This window comes from Zalophus californianus, chromosome 5 (assembly GCF_009762305.2).
Source record: "Zalophus californianus isolate mZalCal1 chromosome 5, mZalCal1.pri.v2, whole genome shotgun sequence".
In the NCBI taxonomy this organism is placed as follows: Eukaryota; Metazoa; Chordata; class Mammalia; order Carnivora; family Otariidae; genus Zalophus; species Zalophus californianus.
Genome location: NC_045599.1, coordinates 77882731 through 77899890, shown reverse-complemented (window position 1 = coordinate 77899890; position 17160 = coordinate 77882731). Strand labels below are relative to the sequence as shown.

The 17160-nt window shown below is 37.2% G+C and overlaps 1 protein-coding gene across 4 annotated transcripts in view; it reads right to left on the bottom strand.

The window, feature by feature from the left end:
* FAM174A (family with sequence similarity 174 member A) overlaps positions 1-15378 on the bottom strand; it is a 34442-nt gene extending 19064 nt beyond the window's left edge. For all 4 annotated transcript variants that reach the window (XR_004820105.1, XM_027606920.2, XM_027606919.2 and 1 more), the window contains exon 1: positions 14756-15378. Coding sequence is in view for 3 of the 4 variants with exons in the window: in XM_027606920.2 (XP_027462721.1) it covers positions 14756-15195 (440 nt within the window). In the remaining variant the exon portion in view is untranslated. The remainder of the gene's footprint in view (positions 1-14755) is intronic.
* Positions 15379-17160: the final 1782 nt, after the last annotated feature.

The window sequence follows — 17160 nt, the reverse complement described above, 5'->3', positions numbered from 1 at the left end:
AGAATAAAACTCCATTTCATTCTACTACTCTATGAGAGAGAGAAAACTGATCAATGTAACTTGCTGTACCCATCTGGTTTTACTCTTTTTGTTTTCTTTTAAATGAAAGCCTGTAGGGTGTTATTAAGTATGGAAAGATGTAAGCAATATTCCTTAATTCCTGAATTTCTTCGATAGCACATTCAAAACTAAACTGAGGGATATATTATTTACTGGGTATTTTATATACATACTCTCCTATCTGAAGACATAATGATAAAGCAGAGTAATTCTTAATAACAAAATGTACAACTACTGATAAAACATTTTTTAGTCTTGGCTATTTTTGGCAAAAAAGTAAAATAGTGACCAAGAATGACTTTGAAACTAATTACTTTACCATTACCAACATAATACAAATAAAAATTAGTGAGCCACAATTTTAGTTGTCTGATTTATCAAGAAATCCAACTCAATGAATACATATATATAAAAATACTTTTATCTGACATCTCTCTCATCTTCATCCCCCATTGCCAAAACCCAATCCATCAGTTGTCATTTCAAGTTCTTCAAGAAGCAGACACCAGTAAGAGACAAGATTATGCCATGGGTTGAACTATGTCTCCCCCAAATTCGTATGTTGAAATCCTAACTCCTAGCTCCTCAGACTATGACTTTATTTGAAGATAGAGTCTTAACACAATCAAGTTAATATAAAGTCATCAGAATGGGCTCTAAGCCAGTATGACGTTGGAAAAAAAAAAAAAAGAAAAAGAAAAGACAATCTTCAGAGAGACACACATATAGAAAGAATACCAAGTGGAGAAGAAGATCATCATCTTCAAGCCATGGAGAGAAATCTGGAACAGAACTTTCCGTGTAGTAGTCTGCTCAGGCTGCCATAACAAAATGTCATAACATTGATTGCTTAAACAACAGAAATTTATTTGTCACTATTTTGGAGGCTATAAAGTCCAAGATCAAAGTACCAGGTTTCATTCTGAGGCTTCTCTTGGCTTGTAGACAGTCGCCATTTCACTGTGTGCTCATATGACCTCTTCTTTGTGTGTGCAGGGAGAGAGTTCTAGAATCTCTTCCTTTTCTTATAAGAGGAATCAGCCCTACTGGATGAGGGCACTGCCCTTATGACCTCATTTGACTTTTATCATTTCTTAAAAGTCCTATCTTCAAATACATTCACATATGAATGGAGGGAGCATAAACATTCAATCCAGAACATTCCCTCATAGCTTTCAGAAGGAACCAAACCTGCCAGTATCTTGATTTCAGTTGTCTAGCCTCTAAAACTGTGAAGTCAAAAATTTTTGTTGTTTAAGTCACCCAGTTTGTAGTGCTTTGTTACGGCAGGAAACTCTGGCAAATTAATAGATCATAGGGGATTTATTAGGGGGAAAGTCTCCAAAGGATAGAGGGAGGGAAAAGGAGAAGAGGAGATCCTACAAAGGTTAATGCAGGCTTAAGACCTGTGAAAGAGAGTGGAAAGAAAGAATGGCTGGGTAGGAAGAACAGTAGACTACAAGGCAGTTCTAAGAAAGTTTTGACCAGGCCAATGGAATGTCTTCACAAAAAGAAATGTTGCCCATTAGAGGAGGGGGTCTTCTGTTAATCAGAATGCCCAGGTTTGGCCACACTCAGTCACTGGCTGGAAAAGTCTTAAGAATTATGGCCCTGGCATGGATGCAATAATGGATCCAAATCTGTGACAGCTGGAGGCTGTCAGTCAACTGTTTCCTACAGCAGGGTCTCTTAAAGGGAAGTCTAATCAATGTAGCTCCATGGCCATCACAATCACAAAGTCCTTGGATTTTACTTCCTGAGAATCACTGAAATTCATTTAAAGTGTTCACCACTACTATCATCAATCGCCTTGACTACTGATATAGCTTAATACCCGTGTACCTCTATCTGCTCTGGTCACCCACTAACCTCTCCTCCATCCTCTAAAATCTCCAGTAGTTTCCTATTGCTCAGCAGTAACAACTGTATAATATGGCTTATAAAATTCAACATAGGATAGCTCATACTTACCTTGCTAGCCTCACCTTGCTGTTTACTCTACATTCTGCTTTACCATCTGCACTCCAGCCACAAAACCTTCTAACTCGTATTCCCTTATAATGGCCATGTGTTCTCTGTCACTGGCCTCATACTTTCCCCCCCCACACCACACTATTGCTGTGTTAACGCCTATTCTTCTTTCAGCTCCAGTTTCCTTAGAGAAGCTTTCCCTAATCCACCTCACTAGGTCACAAATAAACACCTAGTATTGGCTTCCATAGCACCCCTGTACATCTCCTTTAAAGTACTTATTAATGATATACTTGTATACTTTTTGTGTAAACTATCTGTCTTCCCTACTAGACTTAGTTTCATGGGAGCAGGTGTTTTTGCTCACCACTATACCCCAGTACACAGGGAATGGCATAAAGCAGATGCCTACTATCTGTAAATGAACTAACTAAAATATATGGATTGATAATATATATTGCATTTTCTATGTATAACAAAACCTACAATTTTTATGTTAATCATCACTCCTGGGATAAGAGAAGCCTGAAAACAACATCATCTCCAAAAATATACCACAGCGAAACCTACAGGAGCTAGCTAATCTTTACTTTTTTAAATTTTTTTAAAATTTAAATTCAATTAGCCAACACATAGTATATCACTAGTTTCAGATGTAGTGTTCAACAATTCATCACAATTTTTAAATCATAATATGGACAACATCCTTCTGGCTCAGGACAGAAAAAAAAAAGGACTAGAATAATTAAACATATTAAACATGCACTCATTCCAGGACTTCTTAGATACTCATTTAGTATGTTTTAGGTCAAGTCCAGGTGATTCTCATACACTCCCCAAATCCCCAAATTAGAACCACCAATACTCAGCTTACATCCTGTACTGAGTAGTTTCATTTTTATCTTTTGGGTATACAATTATCACATTTTAACATGTAGTTATACTTAATTTACAATCTAAATAATTGAAGTTTATCTGTTCAAAAGCCAAAGTGACTTTTTTTTTTTTTTTTGGTCTTCTTTTAAATTCTCAGCATTCATGGAACTATATCCAATGCTAAAGATATCCCTGTCTTACTATACAGGATAAATGAGTTAATTCTACTCTTTTGTAAGGAGCTGTTGACCCCATGTTGAAGTTCTCTGACTACTGTGCTTTTTTTAAAATACCTTTGGTTTGTTTTCATAATTATTCTTGGGTCTTCTCTATTGGCCTATCAGCTACCAAGCTCTGTCATTATACGACCTTGACCAAGTGCAGCACTAAACAGAAGACTCCCCCAACAAGGTATCCTGCCACTGTTCATCTCCAGTAAAATGTTCACTGCTAACACCCAAAGGTTAAAAAAAAAAAAAATCAAATGCACGTTCATCTATGTTTAGGATACCGCAATGTTGTTTACTCTTGATAGATCCTTTTTCTCATCCAGTTCCCTACAATTCAGTACATACCATCAGTTCCTGTGATAGTTATGCACTGAATTGTACTTGTCTCCTATTTGATGGTATACTGGTAGACAGCCATAGGTGAAGTAAATCCTAAATAAGTATTATATAACTTAGCTAGGAAATGTCCTGTAGGAAAGTGCAAAGCACACAGCTCCCTTGTTCACCTCTCACCTTGGCCTTTTCATGAATTTCCTGGTGTTCTTTTTCAGGCACTAAAGCTTGGGATATGAGGCTTGATAATTCTTCTGACCTACACTTCTAAGAATTCAGCATGGAATTATCTCCCAACCAACTTTATTTATTTTTTATTTTTTATTTTTTAGATTTTATTTGTTTATTTGACAGAGAGCGAGAGGGAGAGAGCACAAGCAGGGGGAGAGGTAGGCAGAGGGAGACGGAAGAGCAGGCTCCCAGCTGAGCAGGGAACCCAATGCAGGGCTCGATCCCAGGACTTTGGGATCATGACCTGACCCTTTGGATCATGACCTGACCCAAAGTCAGAAGCTTAATGGACTGAGCTACCCAGGAGCCCCTCCCAACCAACTTTAAGGTCCTATTTACAAATCAGCATTTCCAAAGTTCATTCTACCTCACCTCTTACTCTATGATCAACCATCCCCCTCCCCAGCAGATTTCTCTTACAATCTCCCCAGCTCCCACACTATCTCTAAACTTGTCAGACCTACCCACTCACCAATAACAGCTATTTTCAGAAGTCAAATGCTATATACACAGAGTATGGAGAGTATGGTGTGAAGAGGTGTCAAAAAAATACAGTAAAAACTCCAAAATATATTACAAATGCAACTCTAGACATACGAAATTACTAATAATGTTAATAGTTACCTAGTGTGCACATATGTCAGGCCTGAGCCAAGCAGCTTACAAGCATTACCTAATATAATCCTCACAACAATCCTGTAAGTACCTTCATTTTATACATAGAAAGACAGGGCTTAGAAAAAATTAAACTTAAAATAGTACATGGTAGAGCTAGGATTCAACACAGGCAGTAGACTCCTAAGTCTGGGATCTTAAACATTAAGCAAGACTGTCTTCCTAATGAATCAAAGTAATTTTAACTGAGGTCACAAAATCAGCTACCAAAACAGTCTTCTGATCCCCAATACAATGATCTTATTTTACACCAAATAAATATATTATTTTAGTGAACTGCATTTTCTGGTTCATCCTTTCATAATAAAAAGTAATAACCTGGTAGCTACTTGCATTAACAAGTACATTTATGTTCTGGTTAAGCCATCTCTAACTTTTGATCACAGCAGCAGAATTTGCTTTTTGTTTATCCAAAAGGAAACCTTATTCTGCTTTAACAGTATCATGATTTTGTTTAGAGAGCAACTGGGGCCAGCCCTAAGAGATATATAATGATCGTAATAATTGGTATAAACCAATCATGAAAATATAATTTTCCTTTTGCCAGTCATTGTCTAGGGCTGAGCAGATAAAGCAGTTCAGACAAATGAGAGAATGGGATGACTCTAGCAGTGCGGTTTCTGGGAAAGAGTTTTCTCCGATTAAGAAAAAAACAAAAACATAGGAAGAGAAGGCTTCTTTTCAGGCCCCCTCTCTTTCCTTTTTGAGACACTACTGTGTGGGAACAGAATTGTTAAAGCTGAGGTAGCCATCTTATGGGGGGACAAGGATGGAAAAAAAAAAGAGAATTCTTGATAATCTTACAAAATCACTGAATCAACTCTGAGTCTGCCCATATTCATAAGTAAATAACAACAGCAAAATATGCCTTTACGTTCAAGTCACTTTTAATAGGATATTGTATTACATAGAGGTAAAAACTTCTTAACTGATCAGAGCACTTAGCATCCTAGCTTCTCTGAGTTAGGTTGCCAATCTTCCATCACTCAAATGTGTATTTGCTTCTTTCTTCTTTTTAAGAATTTTTTAGGCAGGTTCTATTAACAATCCCTCCATTCTGAACAATCACCTTTTTTTTTCTTTGCAGTTTTCAATAAAAAATACAGTGCCACAAAAAAGTCCACTAAAACTTTTCAGTTTCATTCAACACTTGTTTTTTTCAGTAACCCAGTAGTCTCATCCCCATCTAGATCATAACCTTTTCATTTTTTTTTTTCTCCTCAGAGATTCAGCTGCCCAAATTCATGAACACAACTGTTTTTAAACTGGACTCCTCAGAGTCCTAGGTTTTTCAGTGGAAGTGTAGCTGGTTTCTACCACTAAAAAAGATGGGACTCTAACATTAAAATAATGCACAAGGCCTGCTATCACGGGACCTGTCATGCGGCCCTACTCTAAGAAAAATTACTTTGCCTACAAGCTCTTTTGAGTGGGTAGCAGCAGTTAATGGTGTATTCTACTGTGCAAAATCCCCTACTCTCAACCACAACTAATATGACCCTCTGATGGGCACTTTTTCTAAGAGCTGTCAATCTCTAGATTGGATTGTGACTGATGATGTGGCCTAGTCGATAAAGATAACCCAATCAGAATATCTACCACAGGAAATCAATGTAGAAGAAAACACATGCACATAGGTGCAAACAAGAACATGAGACAATTTGAAGCTGTGATGGAGATTAATAAACTCATGGAGAGACTGTAAGGTCTACATAGTAAGGGGAATAATGGATCACAGTAGCCCTAAATTACTAAATTACTTAATTTTTATTAAGAAAGTAAAAAGTAGAAGCCGGAATCTATGAAGTAGAAAAAGACCGACACAGTGAATGAGTAAGCCAGTCAAAAGCAAGACAAAAAAAGAGAAGGCAATTAAAGTTAAATTTTGTTAATTTTATATAGCTGCATTACTTTTTCAAGAGTTAGGATAGTTTCCCAATGGGTATCAATGTGCATTCATTATGATGTGTACAATTTGTAAGAAATAGTACAGACTAAGGTAACCGCAAAAGCTTTATTTAATTGCTTATTGTTTTCAGTATCATTAAGAATTTGTTTTCTTATTCTGTAAAATGCAAATTCATCCAAATGAAAAAGTGAAAATATGATCAATTAATCACTTTAAGAACTCACTGAACAATATAGAAGGAATGCCAAGTTTGAATTAAATTCAAACTGGATTCTTCAGCAGCTTGGACGCATTCCAGCTATATGACCTTTGATGTGCCGTATCACTTCATAAGGCAGATGTTACTAGTGCTCACCTAATCTGGAACATGCACACACTCTCTCTCTCTTACTTCCCAGTCCTTCATACAATTAGGCTCCTTTCTAGGCTGAAGCAGTCAAAAGCCCCTGTACATTCTTTAGTTTCTCTTACCAAGCTCTGACAACTGTAGATGGCTCAGTCAGTTAAGCATCTACCTTCAGCTCAGGTCATGATCCCAGGGTCCTGGGATTAAGCCCAGCATTGTTTCTCCTTCTCCCTCTACCCATACCCCCACCACTAATGCTCTCTCTCTCTCTCTCTCTTTCTCTCTCAAATAAAATAAATAAAAATTTTTAAAAAAGACTTAGAATGGTAGAAGGAGAAACCAGACTGCAACAACCCAGAGGAGCAAATGAAAGGTGTGGATATAAGAGCATTTCAGTGGAGGATACCTCTTCCCTCTCACCCATGCTATTCCCACTACATGGGCTTTATTTATATTCTTTCTTTCCATGTCTTCTCAAGGACCTTCCTTACCTCTCATTTCAATATTTCTTTTTCTATTGGCTCTTTTCCTACTATTAATATCTGAATATACTTCAATATTATATTCTTAAATGAACATCACCCCCCCTCCTATTCAATACTTCTCCCTGATGGCACAGCCAAAATTGTTAAGAGTGACCAAAACATATCCAAAGAGAAAAGTCTGATTGAAAATTAGATTCAGCTACAGGGAAAGTTCTTAGAGATCATTCATGTTGATTAGGAATAAAGATCCCAGCCTTCTATACAAATTAAAGTTTTTGCTGTATTAACTGACTGTCCAAATAGCCTTGTCTGTGGGAATGAGACTCCCAAGCAGCCTACTCCAACTAGCTTAATCTCTTGCCACCATATTCCTCAAAGTTCAATTTCTTATCACAAAAAGCAGTGATACTCTTCCACTAGATGTGAAGCTCCTTGAGGAAAAGTAAGACATCTTAATTATCTTTTAAGTTCCCATACCTAGACTGTTAAGTCACTCAAACTTATCCAATACCCAGAACAGTTTATTAAGAGACATAATAGTCACTCAAACTTATCATGAAATGATTTGACTGAATTTAAAGGTAGCCAACACAATAACTTCTCCAACCACTTCTTTGCATAGTCCACATTCAGCACCATTTTACAAACATTCCCCAGCCACTGTGCCATAAATGCAAAGGATTTACTGATGTGACAAAACAAAAATCCCCTCTGCCCTTGGGTTGCTAACAGGGCCCAAGGTGGACAGAGATCAGGGTAAATAGTCTCAAGCATTCACTCCACATGGATATCATTTCTAAGTGTGGCATGACATGAAAAAGGTTAGGAAGGGTTACCCTGGGCCTAATACCCCCAACGAATTAACCATTTATCTCCCAAAACTCCACACCTGATGAACATTGCCTAAGTAGAGAAAATCCTATTATCACATGTAGAAAAACAGAGTGGAGAGATAGCTTTTTAAAAGCACTCCCTAAAGCCAAGATTATTACAGGAGAAAAGAGACAAGACCAGTGGAAGAAATCAGAAAATAGTAATGAAAGAAGAAAAATAATAGTCATTATCACTACTAAAATTCATTGAGTAGTTACTATGTGCCAGGAACTGTGTTAAGTACTTTGTATAGATTCTTGAAACAATCCTTTCTGGTAAATCCTATCATTTTCTCTATTTTACAAAACCTGGGCTGAATCTTAGATCTGTCATTTAACTCAGCCAAGGATATACAGCAAGTATACTCTCATGTAAAGCTACGGTTAGAACTCAGGGAATCTGACTTCTCATCAGGCTACACTGAAATGGGATCAGGACAGCATAATGAAACAGAGGTCAAGGCAGCAAAAATAACTCAAGAATTAAGTGATAAGTAACAAATGCAGCCAAACTGTTCAGAATAATGACTCCTCTGGTAGAACAAAGAACACTTGATAGTTTGAAGGTGATTAGTGACTATGGACAGATGGTCAAACTGCAGTACACTTTTTTAGCCAGTCATAGGAACTTGTACTTTAAACTGCTGGATTAAAAAAAAAATATCTAGGAAGATGGGTATGAATAATTTATATTCCTCCTTGAAACCCAGAGCAAAGATGGATCAGGATCAGGGAGGTAAACATCTCTTGTTTTTGGTAACTGTATTCTTTTCCTGTTTACACTCATATTCCTTTATTGGTAGTATCTGTATCACAATTAACAGTCTGGTGAGGTAATAATTAGGATTGCAACCATCTCTGCCAAGAAGTAGGCCAAATTTATTTCTCCTTCCATGGAATTCAATTCCTGAACTGAGGGACAAAGAGACTGAAAATCACTGCATATCTATATAGTCGAAAGAAACTTCTGTTTTGGTTTCTTACCTCCTAAACTGCTTTAGTTCCTATTACTAAAACCTAATTCTTCAGTTACTCTTTGACTTTTTGAGATTAAAAAAATACCCTTTAGTTTAAGTTAGCAGGACCGTTTTCATGTGTTTAACCGAAATGGTGAGTGATACAAGCTGTAACCTAATCCTTTAATATTAGAAGGAAGCAGGAAAGGAAAATTACACGAGATGGACGAGGGATGTTATTTCTTTTGAAAAACCTAATAACTATTTTCCCTACCTAAACATTTATTTTCTCTGTCTGGTCAAACCTACTTCATTTACCAGATATCTGGGTACAAACACTGCACTTAGTCTTGGGTACAAAATAAGTAAATAGCCTCTGTTCTCATAGAGTTTCTATGAGTCTCCCAGCAACTTTGTTTCCCTGGATGTACCAGTGATACATAATCACCTTGACATTTTGACATCTGACCACAAAGCCACATTAGAATTTATAATATTTTAAGAGTATGACTAAACATTTGGGAAAGGTAAGTTTCATCTGTGCAAAGAATATCAATTCTTTAAGAATGTATACTTGTTAAATATATTTCCAAGCTCTGAGTCTCTATATAAAACATTCAATATATCCTACCTAGCTGAACAAATGGCAAACCAGGACAATTTATACTTGTTGAGAAAAATCCACTTTCCAATGATGTATCCACACATAGACTATAAGTTCCAAGAAGGCAGGGACTTTTCTCATCTTGAGCACGGCTGTGCTCACCACAGGGCCTATCACTAGCATACTGTAATTGCTCAAGCATATTTACTGAATAAATGGCAGTGAGTAAATACATAAATGTTAAGTAGTCAAAGTATTCCCTATTTTTGCTTAAATTGAGTGATTTTCTATTGATGTCTTATGATTTAATAACTAGTGCTGAAACCATAGGTCCTCTGGGAGTATAAAAAAATAAATTCTGTAACTGAGATTCTTGTTAAGTAACCAGATGGGAAAGATATCATTACCAATCCCACATTCATAATTCAATAATGAATTGCTCCAGGAGGAACTGAGGTAGAAATCTGTATGATCAAAAAAAAAAAAAAAGAATTATGTATGATCAGATTAATAGAAGTTGCTGTAAAATATCACTACTCCCTGACTATGTTTAGGAAATAAAGAAAACCTTTGGAGGAGGAAAGGGAAGTAGGGGGTTGAGGTAGAATGCTAAATTATTTCAGTTTGGCACAGATACACTATCAATAAATGCTAAGGTTAACTCACTTATTAAAAATAAAATTTGAGATTTTTAATATTCACAAAAACCATTGTTTTAAACAGAAAGGTACTATACATATAATATTCACCTGATTTTTGTCCTAAAATAAGCTAGCCACCCTTATGTGCAGTATCACTTTAAATTCATGACTTTAAGTAATAACATGAAGCAGTATGGTAACTAGGCATGTTGAAAAAGTTCAGACAGGGCTGGGTTTCAATGCAGTTCTGCATGGCCTATTTATGTGCCCTTGGACAAATTATTTAACCTCAATTTCTTTACCTGTACAAGAATAGTGTTATTTATTTTCAAGGTTTTTGGAAGGTATTAAAATGGAAAATGCCCATGAAGTATGTGGCATTGCATCTGGTACATAAATAACTAACAAATGTTAGATATCTGATGATAAGTAAAATTTCAAAAATGTTTCAGTTACAAAGTAAGTTTCTTTTAAAGAAAACTAATTTAGTGTCTTAACCTATAGGTATAGGAACCATTAAATTAATATTGTGAATTTGCTAGAAACTAAGTTTTAATAGGACCTGGCTTTTATTACTTTTCCAGAGCATCCTGTACATTCTTTATTATCTATATGATTGTTTGATTAGTGTCTCTCCACTCCTCTAGTCTCTAAGTGCCATGGAGGCAGAAACATCTATTTTGCTCACATTAGATCCCCAGTACTCAGTTCTGAGCAACTGAATAAAATACTGACTGCCCGAATGAAGGCTACTATACTAAATTTCATGCTCATCTCCACTACACAAAATAGCTTTCTTTCCCCATTTTACATCAGGAGATATTAAACTAGAAAGGTTAAGTGACTTGCTAAGATCAGAGAGGAAAAGTGTCGGGATTGGAATCCAAGCCTTGGTCTCCTAATACACCATATTGAATACAAAATGAAAAAGCATCAGTGCCATGGCATGAAAAAAGAAATAATTCCTTGTTTTAAAGGCAAGGACCATTCTTCACAAAGTTATACCAAAATTGCTTTTATAACGATCAACATGCATGCTAAAAAAAATAATGACCCTGCAATTTTTTTTCTTGCTTTATTGTGGAAGAATGCCCTACAGAGAGGAAGGAAATCTAAGTATTATTAATTGAGATCCTCATTCCTCCTTGTTCTATCAATAAGAAGCAATTACCATTAAATTTCCAAATCTTTACCATCTACTTATAAAAATATATAAAAAAAGAATGCTCATTTATTAGACAACTACTTATTCAGTGCCTATCATATGTTGTACATAATGTTCAGCACTTAGGATATAGTACAGAGTAAGACAGACAAGGAGCCTCTTCTCATAGAGACTATATATTTTAATCTTAGGAAGCCTACTCTTTTCCTTGTATATATTTTTTAAATTTCTACGGAGACAATCTAATTGTTTTTTGGAATATTTTCAGCCTCAAAGTGAATTATTATTATTTCCAGTCACATATTCATTATAACTCAATTAGATTAAAACAAAACAACTTATAAGTTTCATGGAGTTAAAGTATTTTACAAATAAAAATTCTCAGTGCTACCACCTAAGAGTTAAGGAAATGATTTTTGCCCATTCTTTTCCCCCGGCACAAATAAACTAATGTTGGTGTGCTGTTACACATACTTTCAAAGTGGAGAGCCAAAATGGGCATTCACCAAAATAAATAGTTTTTATCCCATAATCCTGAAGCAAGTATATGAGTTCTAAACACTGCCCAAACACTGTTGGCATCAATCAAGCCTGGAACATCAGGTAGCCAACTAAATTTAGGACTTGAACTGAATGTTCATATATCAGATGATGGTTAAAAAAATGAATAAATGAATATATTAGATGCTGGTTAACTGATTAGGTGAAGTTTTTCTTAGCCATAGTTCAGAATTTGGCTGTTAACATACAATATGTTAGTGAGCCATCCAATGAAATCATACTGAAGACTGTACCCTTCCAAGATTTACAGAACTGAAGATAGAAAATCAATGGCAATAAACATTTATATATAAGATTATAAATTACGTAGAAGCAAAATGAAAAGATAAGGATCATCCCAAAAAAGTTATCATCAGACCCAAAATTTACAAGCATAAGAAACATAATACTCAGGGTACTCTGGATCTTTATAGGAACTATACAGATAGTATTAAATAACAGTGAGAAAAATAATTTCTGCTTCAATTTTCTTCAATCTTTATATCAAGAAGAAAGTCTCATATGGTGGCTAGCTATGTCTTTAACACCTCATGAACATGTTCTCACTTCCCCTTTAACAGAAAGTGGATCTGGATTTGCTGGCTTTGTGAACCAATAGTATCTAGATCAGATAATGCTGTTTACACCAGTGGTTCTCAAATGTTTTGGTCTTGGGATTCCTTTACAGTCTTAAAAATTATTCAGTACTCCAAAGAACTTACGTTTTATGTGGATTATACATATCAATATTTAATATATGAAACCTAAGACACATTATGATATTTATCATTTAAAATAATAAGTCCATTACATTTTAACATATCTTTTTTATGAAAAATTATACTGTATGGTGACTAACATAATAAAATAAAATTTAAAAAAATATATACTTGTCAAAAATAAAACGAAAAAAGGTGAAAAATGGCACTGATAGAGACTTTTTCAAATCCCTTTAATGTCTGGCTTAAACAAACAGAACTAGATAGAAAAAGGAAAACAGCCAGGTGTTCATATTTTCTCCTGCATTCAATCATTTGCAATATGTTGTTTGGTTGAAATATATAAAGAAAATCCAGGTTCCCGTACATATGAACCTGGAAAAGGGAGCAGCATTTTAATAGTCTTCTCAAATACTAGTGTTTTTTTTTAATAGTACACCAAAACTCCACAAGAGATAAAAACTACTTAGACAGTTGCTCCCTCAGCTCTTTTCTTGTCTGAGTCCTTCAAATAGTTATGTCTTGGCTCTATATGTCAGCTCTTCAGAAAGATAGTCACCATCTAAGCCACTTAAATAATAATCTTATTATAGATTTTCAACCTTACAATCTTACAATAGATTTCTTCCACGTCATCTTATTACATGGAATATTTAAATATCACAATTGACACCATAAAACGATTTTACTTCAGTAATAAAATGTATCAAATGAAGGTGACAGATAACAATAATAAATGTCATTAATTTTATTACATAATTCCTTTTCTACTTTATATGGCATTAAGTAGAATAATAAGTGGCAATCAATCATCTACTGATTCATAACCTGGTACTTAAACAACATAATGACCTGGTCTACTTAATCCAAAGGTTGATCATATGTCGGACCTAGGCTTCTTGTTAACGGGGAAAAAGAGGGAAAAACATTCAAACAAACAGTGGAATTTATAATCATAGATATTAGACCCCATGGGACACAAGATAAATCACTTTATTCCTCTGAGTCATTTTCCTCACAGTTAAGGTGAAAGGTGTCATTTTAAGTCACCATAGTGTTCCAAATTTGAAATTTAAAGAATTCCATAATCTACCATTCTATAATAAGAATAGGCTCAAATGACTTATTTGATAAATTTAAACTCTTGAATGACACAGAACTATTATTTATAGATGAATTCATTTTAGAAAGGCTTTTTTGGTAAGTGAAATATCAAATTTACCCATTTACGAATTCAAAATTTTGTAAATTTGAAGTCAGATACGTTTAGTTTCATTAGGTATTAAATATTTGCTCCAATATTAAAACTGAATATATTTGACATTTTTTTCTTTTGTTGCATAGGTTTTCCATCTTATCATGCAACTGTTAACATTTCGCACTGAAATACTTTGTGCCATGCAAAGTGAGTGCTAAATCTTTCCGATTAATGGGGTACATGGCATAGACTGAACCATACAAAACTGTTACTTTTCCAGGTCAAAAACAGTGGAATGTGGGAAACGTCATATATTATAATCTAATTATTTATATGGCCGATTAAAGACCAGTATGAGAAACTGCTCATAAGGAATAACTTTTCTTCTAAATTGTATAAATTTTTAAAAATTTTTAAATTTATAAATTTTAAATTTTATAAAATATCCATAAGGTCTTTCTGCACTACTATTAATCCAAGTAATACTAATTTTCTAATAAGTGAGAGTATTTTACAAAGAACTCTACGTCTCACAGATGTTACTAATAGGAATCCTGTCCTTAGGAGGCTTGCACTGACAGGCAAAATAACAAAGTACACAACAATATAGAGAGTAAAAAAAGAGAAGTATTAGAAGATAGTGTGGTCAATACAAGATTGCTTCGTCTTCAAGGAAAGTGTGCCCTTTGAGCAAGGTAAAGAGATTTGGAGGTGAGGTATTAATTTATAATTTATAAATGAAAGAGAGTAACTACTTGGTGGTTTAACTTCTTCCAATGGTACCCACAGGCTTTTAAAGACAAACATCACAATCGCACTCAGGCAGGCATCCCTGATAATGGGGGCAAGCAGGTGCAAAGCCAGGTCACAGAAATCTGCCTTGCTAGGTCACCAGGCAGCCCATCCCAGGCCTGCAGGGGAAACTCATGGAGGCTTAGCCTCACCTGACTGTCCTGACGACGAAGTACACCAGCACCGCGCCGCTCACCACCATCAACACGGTCAGGGCCCGCTGGGTCATAGGCTTGTCGCCGGGGTTGGGGCTCACAGCAAGGCTCCCACCCACTGAGTCTTCTTCCCCCGCCTTCCCTCCGGAGTCTTCTGCTGAGAGCCCCGCCCGGGGGCTACTGCCATTGCCGCCCTCAGCGCCCCGCGGCCCTGCGGCTTGTGCGGGGGCGCCGCCCGGCAACTGGGCGGCAGTGGGGCCGGGAGGCAGGGGCGGCAGGGTCCGCGGCCCACGGTCCGGAGGCCCAGGGTCCGGTGCGGCCTCGGCCGCCTGCAACAGCAAAGTCAAAGGCCCTCCCAAACCTGGCAGCAATAGCAGCAGCAGGAGGGCGGAAGCCAAGAGGTGGCTGAGACAGCAACTGCAGTGCGGGACCTTCATCGTCCCCGGACTGCCCTCTCACCACGCGGGAGCCGCCGGGCCCGCCGCCCTGGCTCCAGGAGGAACCATGGGCGCAGTGGAGAACGAAGACGTGACCAAACCCTGAACTGAGGCCCGGCCTGGCAGGTGGCAGGAGCAGGAGCAGCAACAGCGGTAGCGACAGCTGCCAGGACAACCGGAAGTTCGTACATCTCAGCAGCCGGTGATACTACGGACGCTTTAGGTTGCCAACAAGTAGGAGCAGGCGCGTTCAATGACGTCAGGCGCGCACGGTCTTCTGCGCACGCGCCTTGCCAGAAAGAACGGACAAGCTCTGCGCTTTGGTCAGAAGTAGAAAGTAGGAAAGTAAGCAAAAGGAGGTTGTGTAAAGTGAACAGCAACTATGCTTAGGGAACCATGAGAGATTGGAAGCTCATAATTGAGTTCCTTGGTGCAAAACCGCAGAAACAGCTAATCATTGGTCAAGACGGGCTTGACTCTCCCTCAGCTCAGGTATAAATTATGGACCTCTTTCTGACTGCCTCTAAGACTACCTCCCTTTCCTTAGAGCATTTACTTTAGAAACTTGTGATTGTAAATTCATTCTCTGTCCTTCTGAGATAGAAATACTTTTAAAAGTTCGTGCCAGTTTTACAACCAAGGGCTGTCTTTTTAAAAGAACATTTTTTTGAAATGTAATCAAAGAAGACAGCCACCCTTCTCTCTCCCAGTCTCTGGGGAAGGGTAGGAGAGCCTGACTCAGGCTCGCACCTTGTGCCAAATTGTAAAACTACCTTCTGTCACGAAATTAGGGTAAAAAGGAAGCATTTCCTTGGGGGAAGGCCAATTAGTGGTTTATGATGCACGCTACCCCAGCTTTTAAAATCTCCAGCAGTTTCCAAGGACGTAAGCTGGAATAGAGTTGTGACCTCTCTCTTGCCATAATCTTGAATCAAACCTTCCTTATCTATTTAATTTTGACATCAGTAACATGGAATTTTGGTTTGAGCGGATAATTAACAAACAAAAAACGCCTGACCAGAACCAGAAGTTAACATTTTTTCTAAAGATTTTATTTATTTTTTAATTTCATTTTTTAAGATTTTATTTATTTATTTGAGAGAGAGAGAGAGAGCATGAGAGGGGAGAGGGTCAAAGGGAAAAGCAGACTCCCCACTGAGCGGGGAGCCAGATGTGGGACTCGATCCTGGGACTCCAGGATCATGACCTGAGCCGAAGGCAGTCGCTTAACCAACTGAGCCACCCAGGCGCCCAGATTTTATTTATTTATTAAAGAGAGAGAGAGTGCGAGAGCATGAGCAGGGGGAGGGGCAGAGGGAGAAGCAGTTTCCCTGCTGAGGAGAGAACCCCATGGGGGGCTTGATCCCAGGACCCTGGAATCATGACCTGAGCCTAAGACAGACACTTAACCAACTGAGCCACCCAGGCGCCCATCATTTGTTCTTTTTTTTTAAAAAAAACTTATTCATTCAACAAGTTGATTAGAATTTCTACTCCTTGCTTAGCTATGTGCTAAAATATGACTATCTGACAGTAGACAAATAAGATGTGATCCTTGTTCTTATAGCACTTAAGTGCATCTTAATAGCACAAAAAGTAATTGCACTCTTTCTGAACTCTGAAGTGTGTGTTATAAATGACAAGTACAAGGTCTATAGTAAAACTTTGGTAAAGGGCTATTTTAGTTAGCATGGATGGGATAATATCTTTTAGCAACTTTATGCTTTAGCTGGAAGTAACAGAGTAATGCAATTGCTCCTGTCTGGTAAGATTGCAGGGACTAGGCATCTTAATGCTGGGTTGCAGTGTGAAGAGCATCAGTGACACACCGTAATTTTAGCTTATTCACAACTTTCTTCAGAGCCATATACGGAAGAGGGTTGGTATTTAATGCTCCCCTCCACCTTTCAAAAAGTCCAGTATACAACAAATTGAAAAAAAATGCATCATCTTTCCATCCTTCCA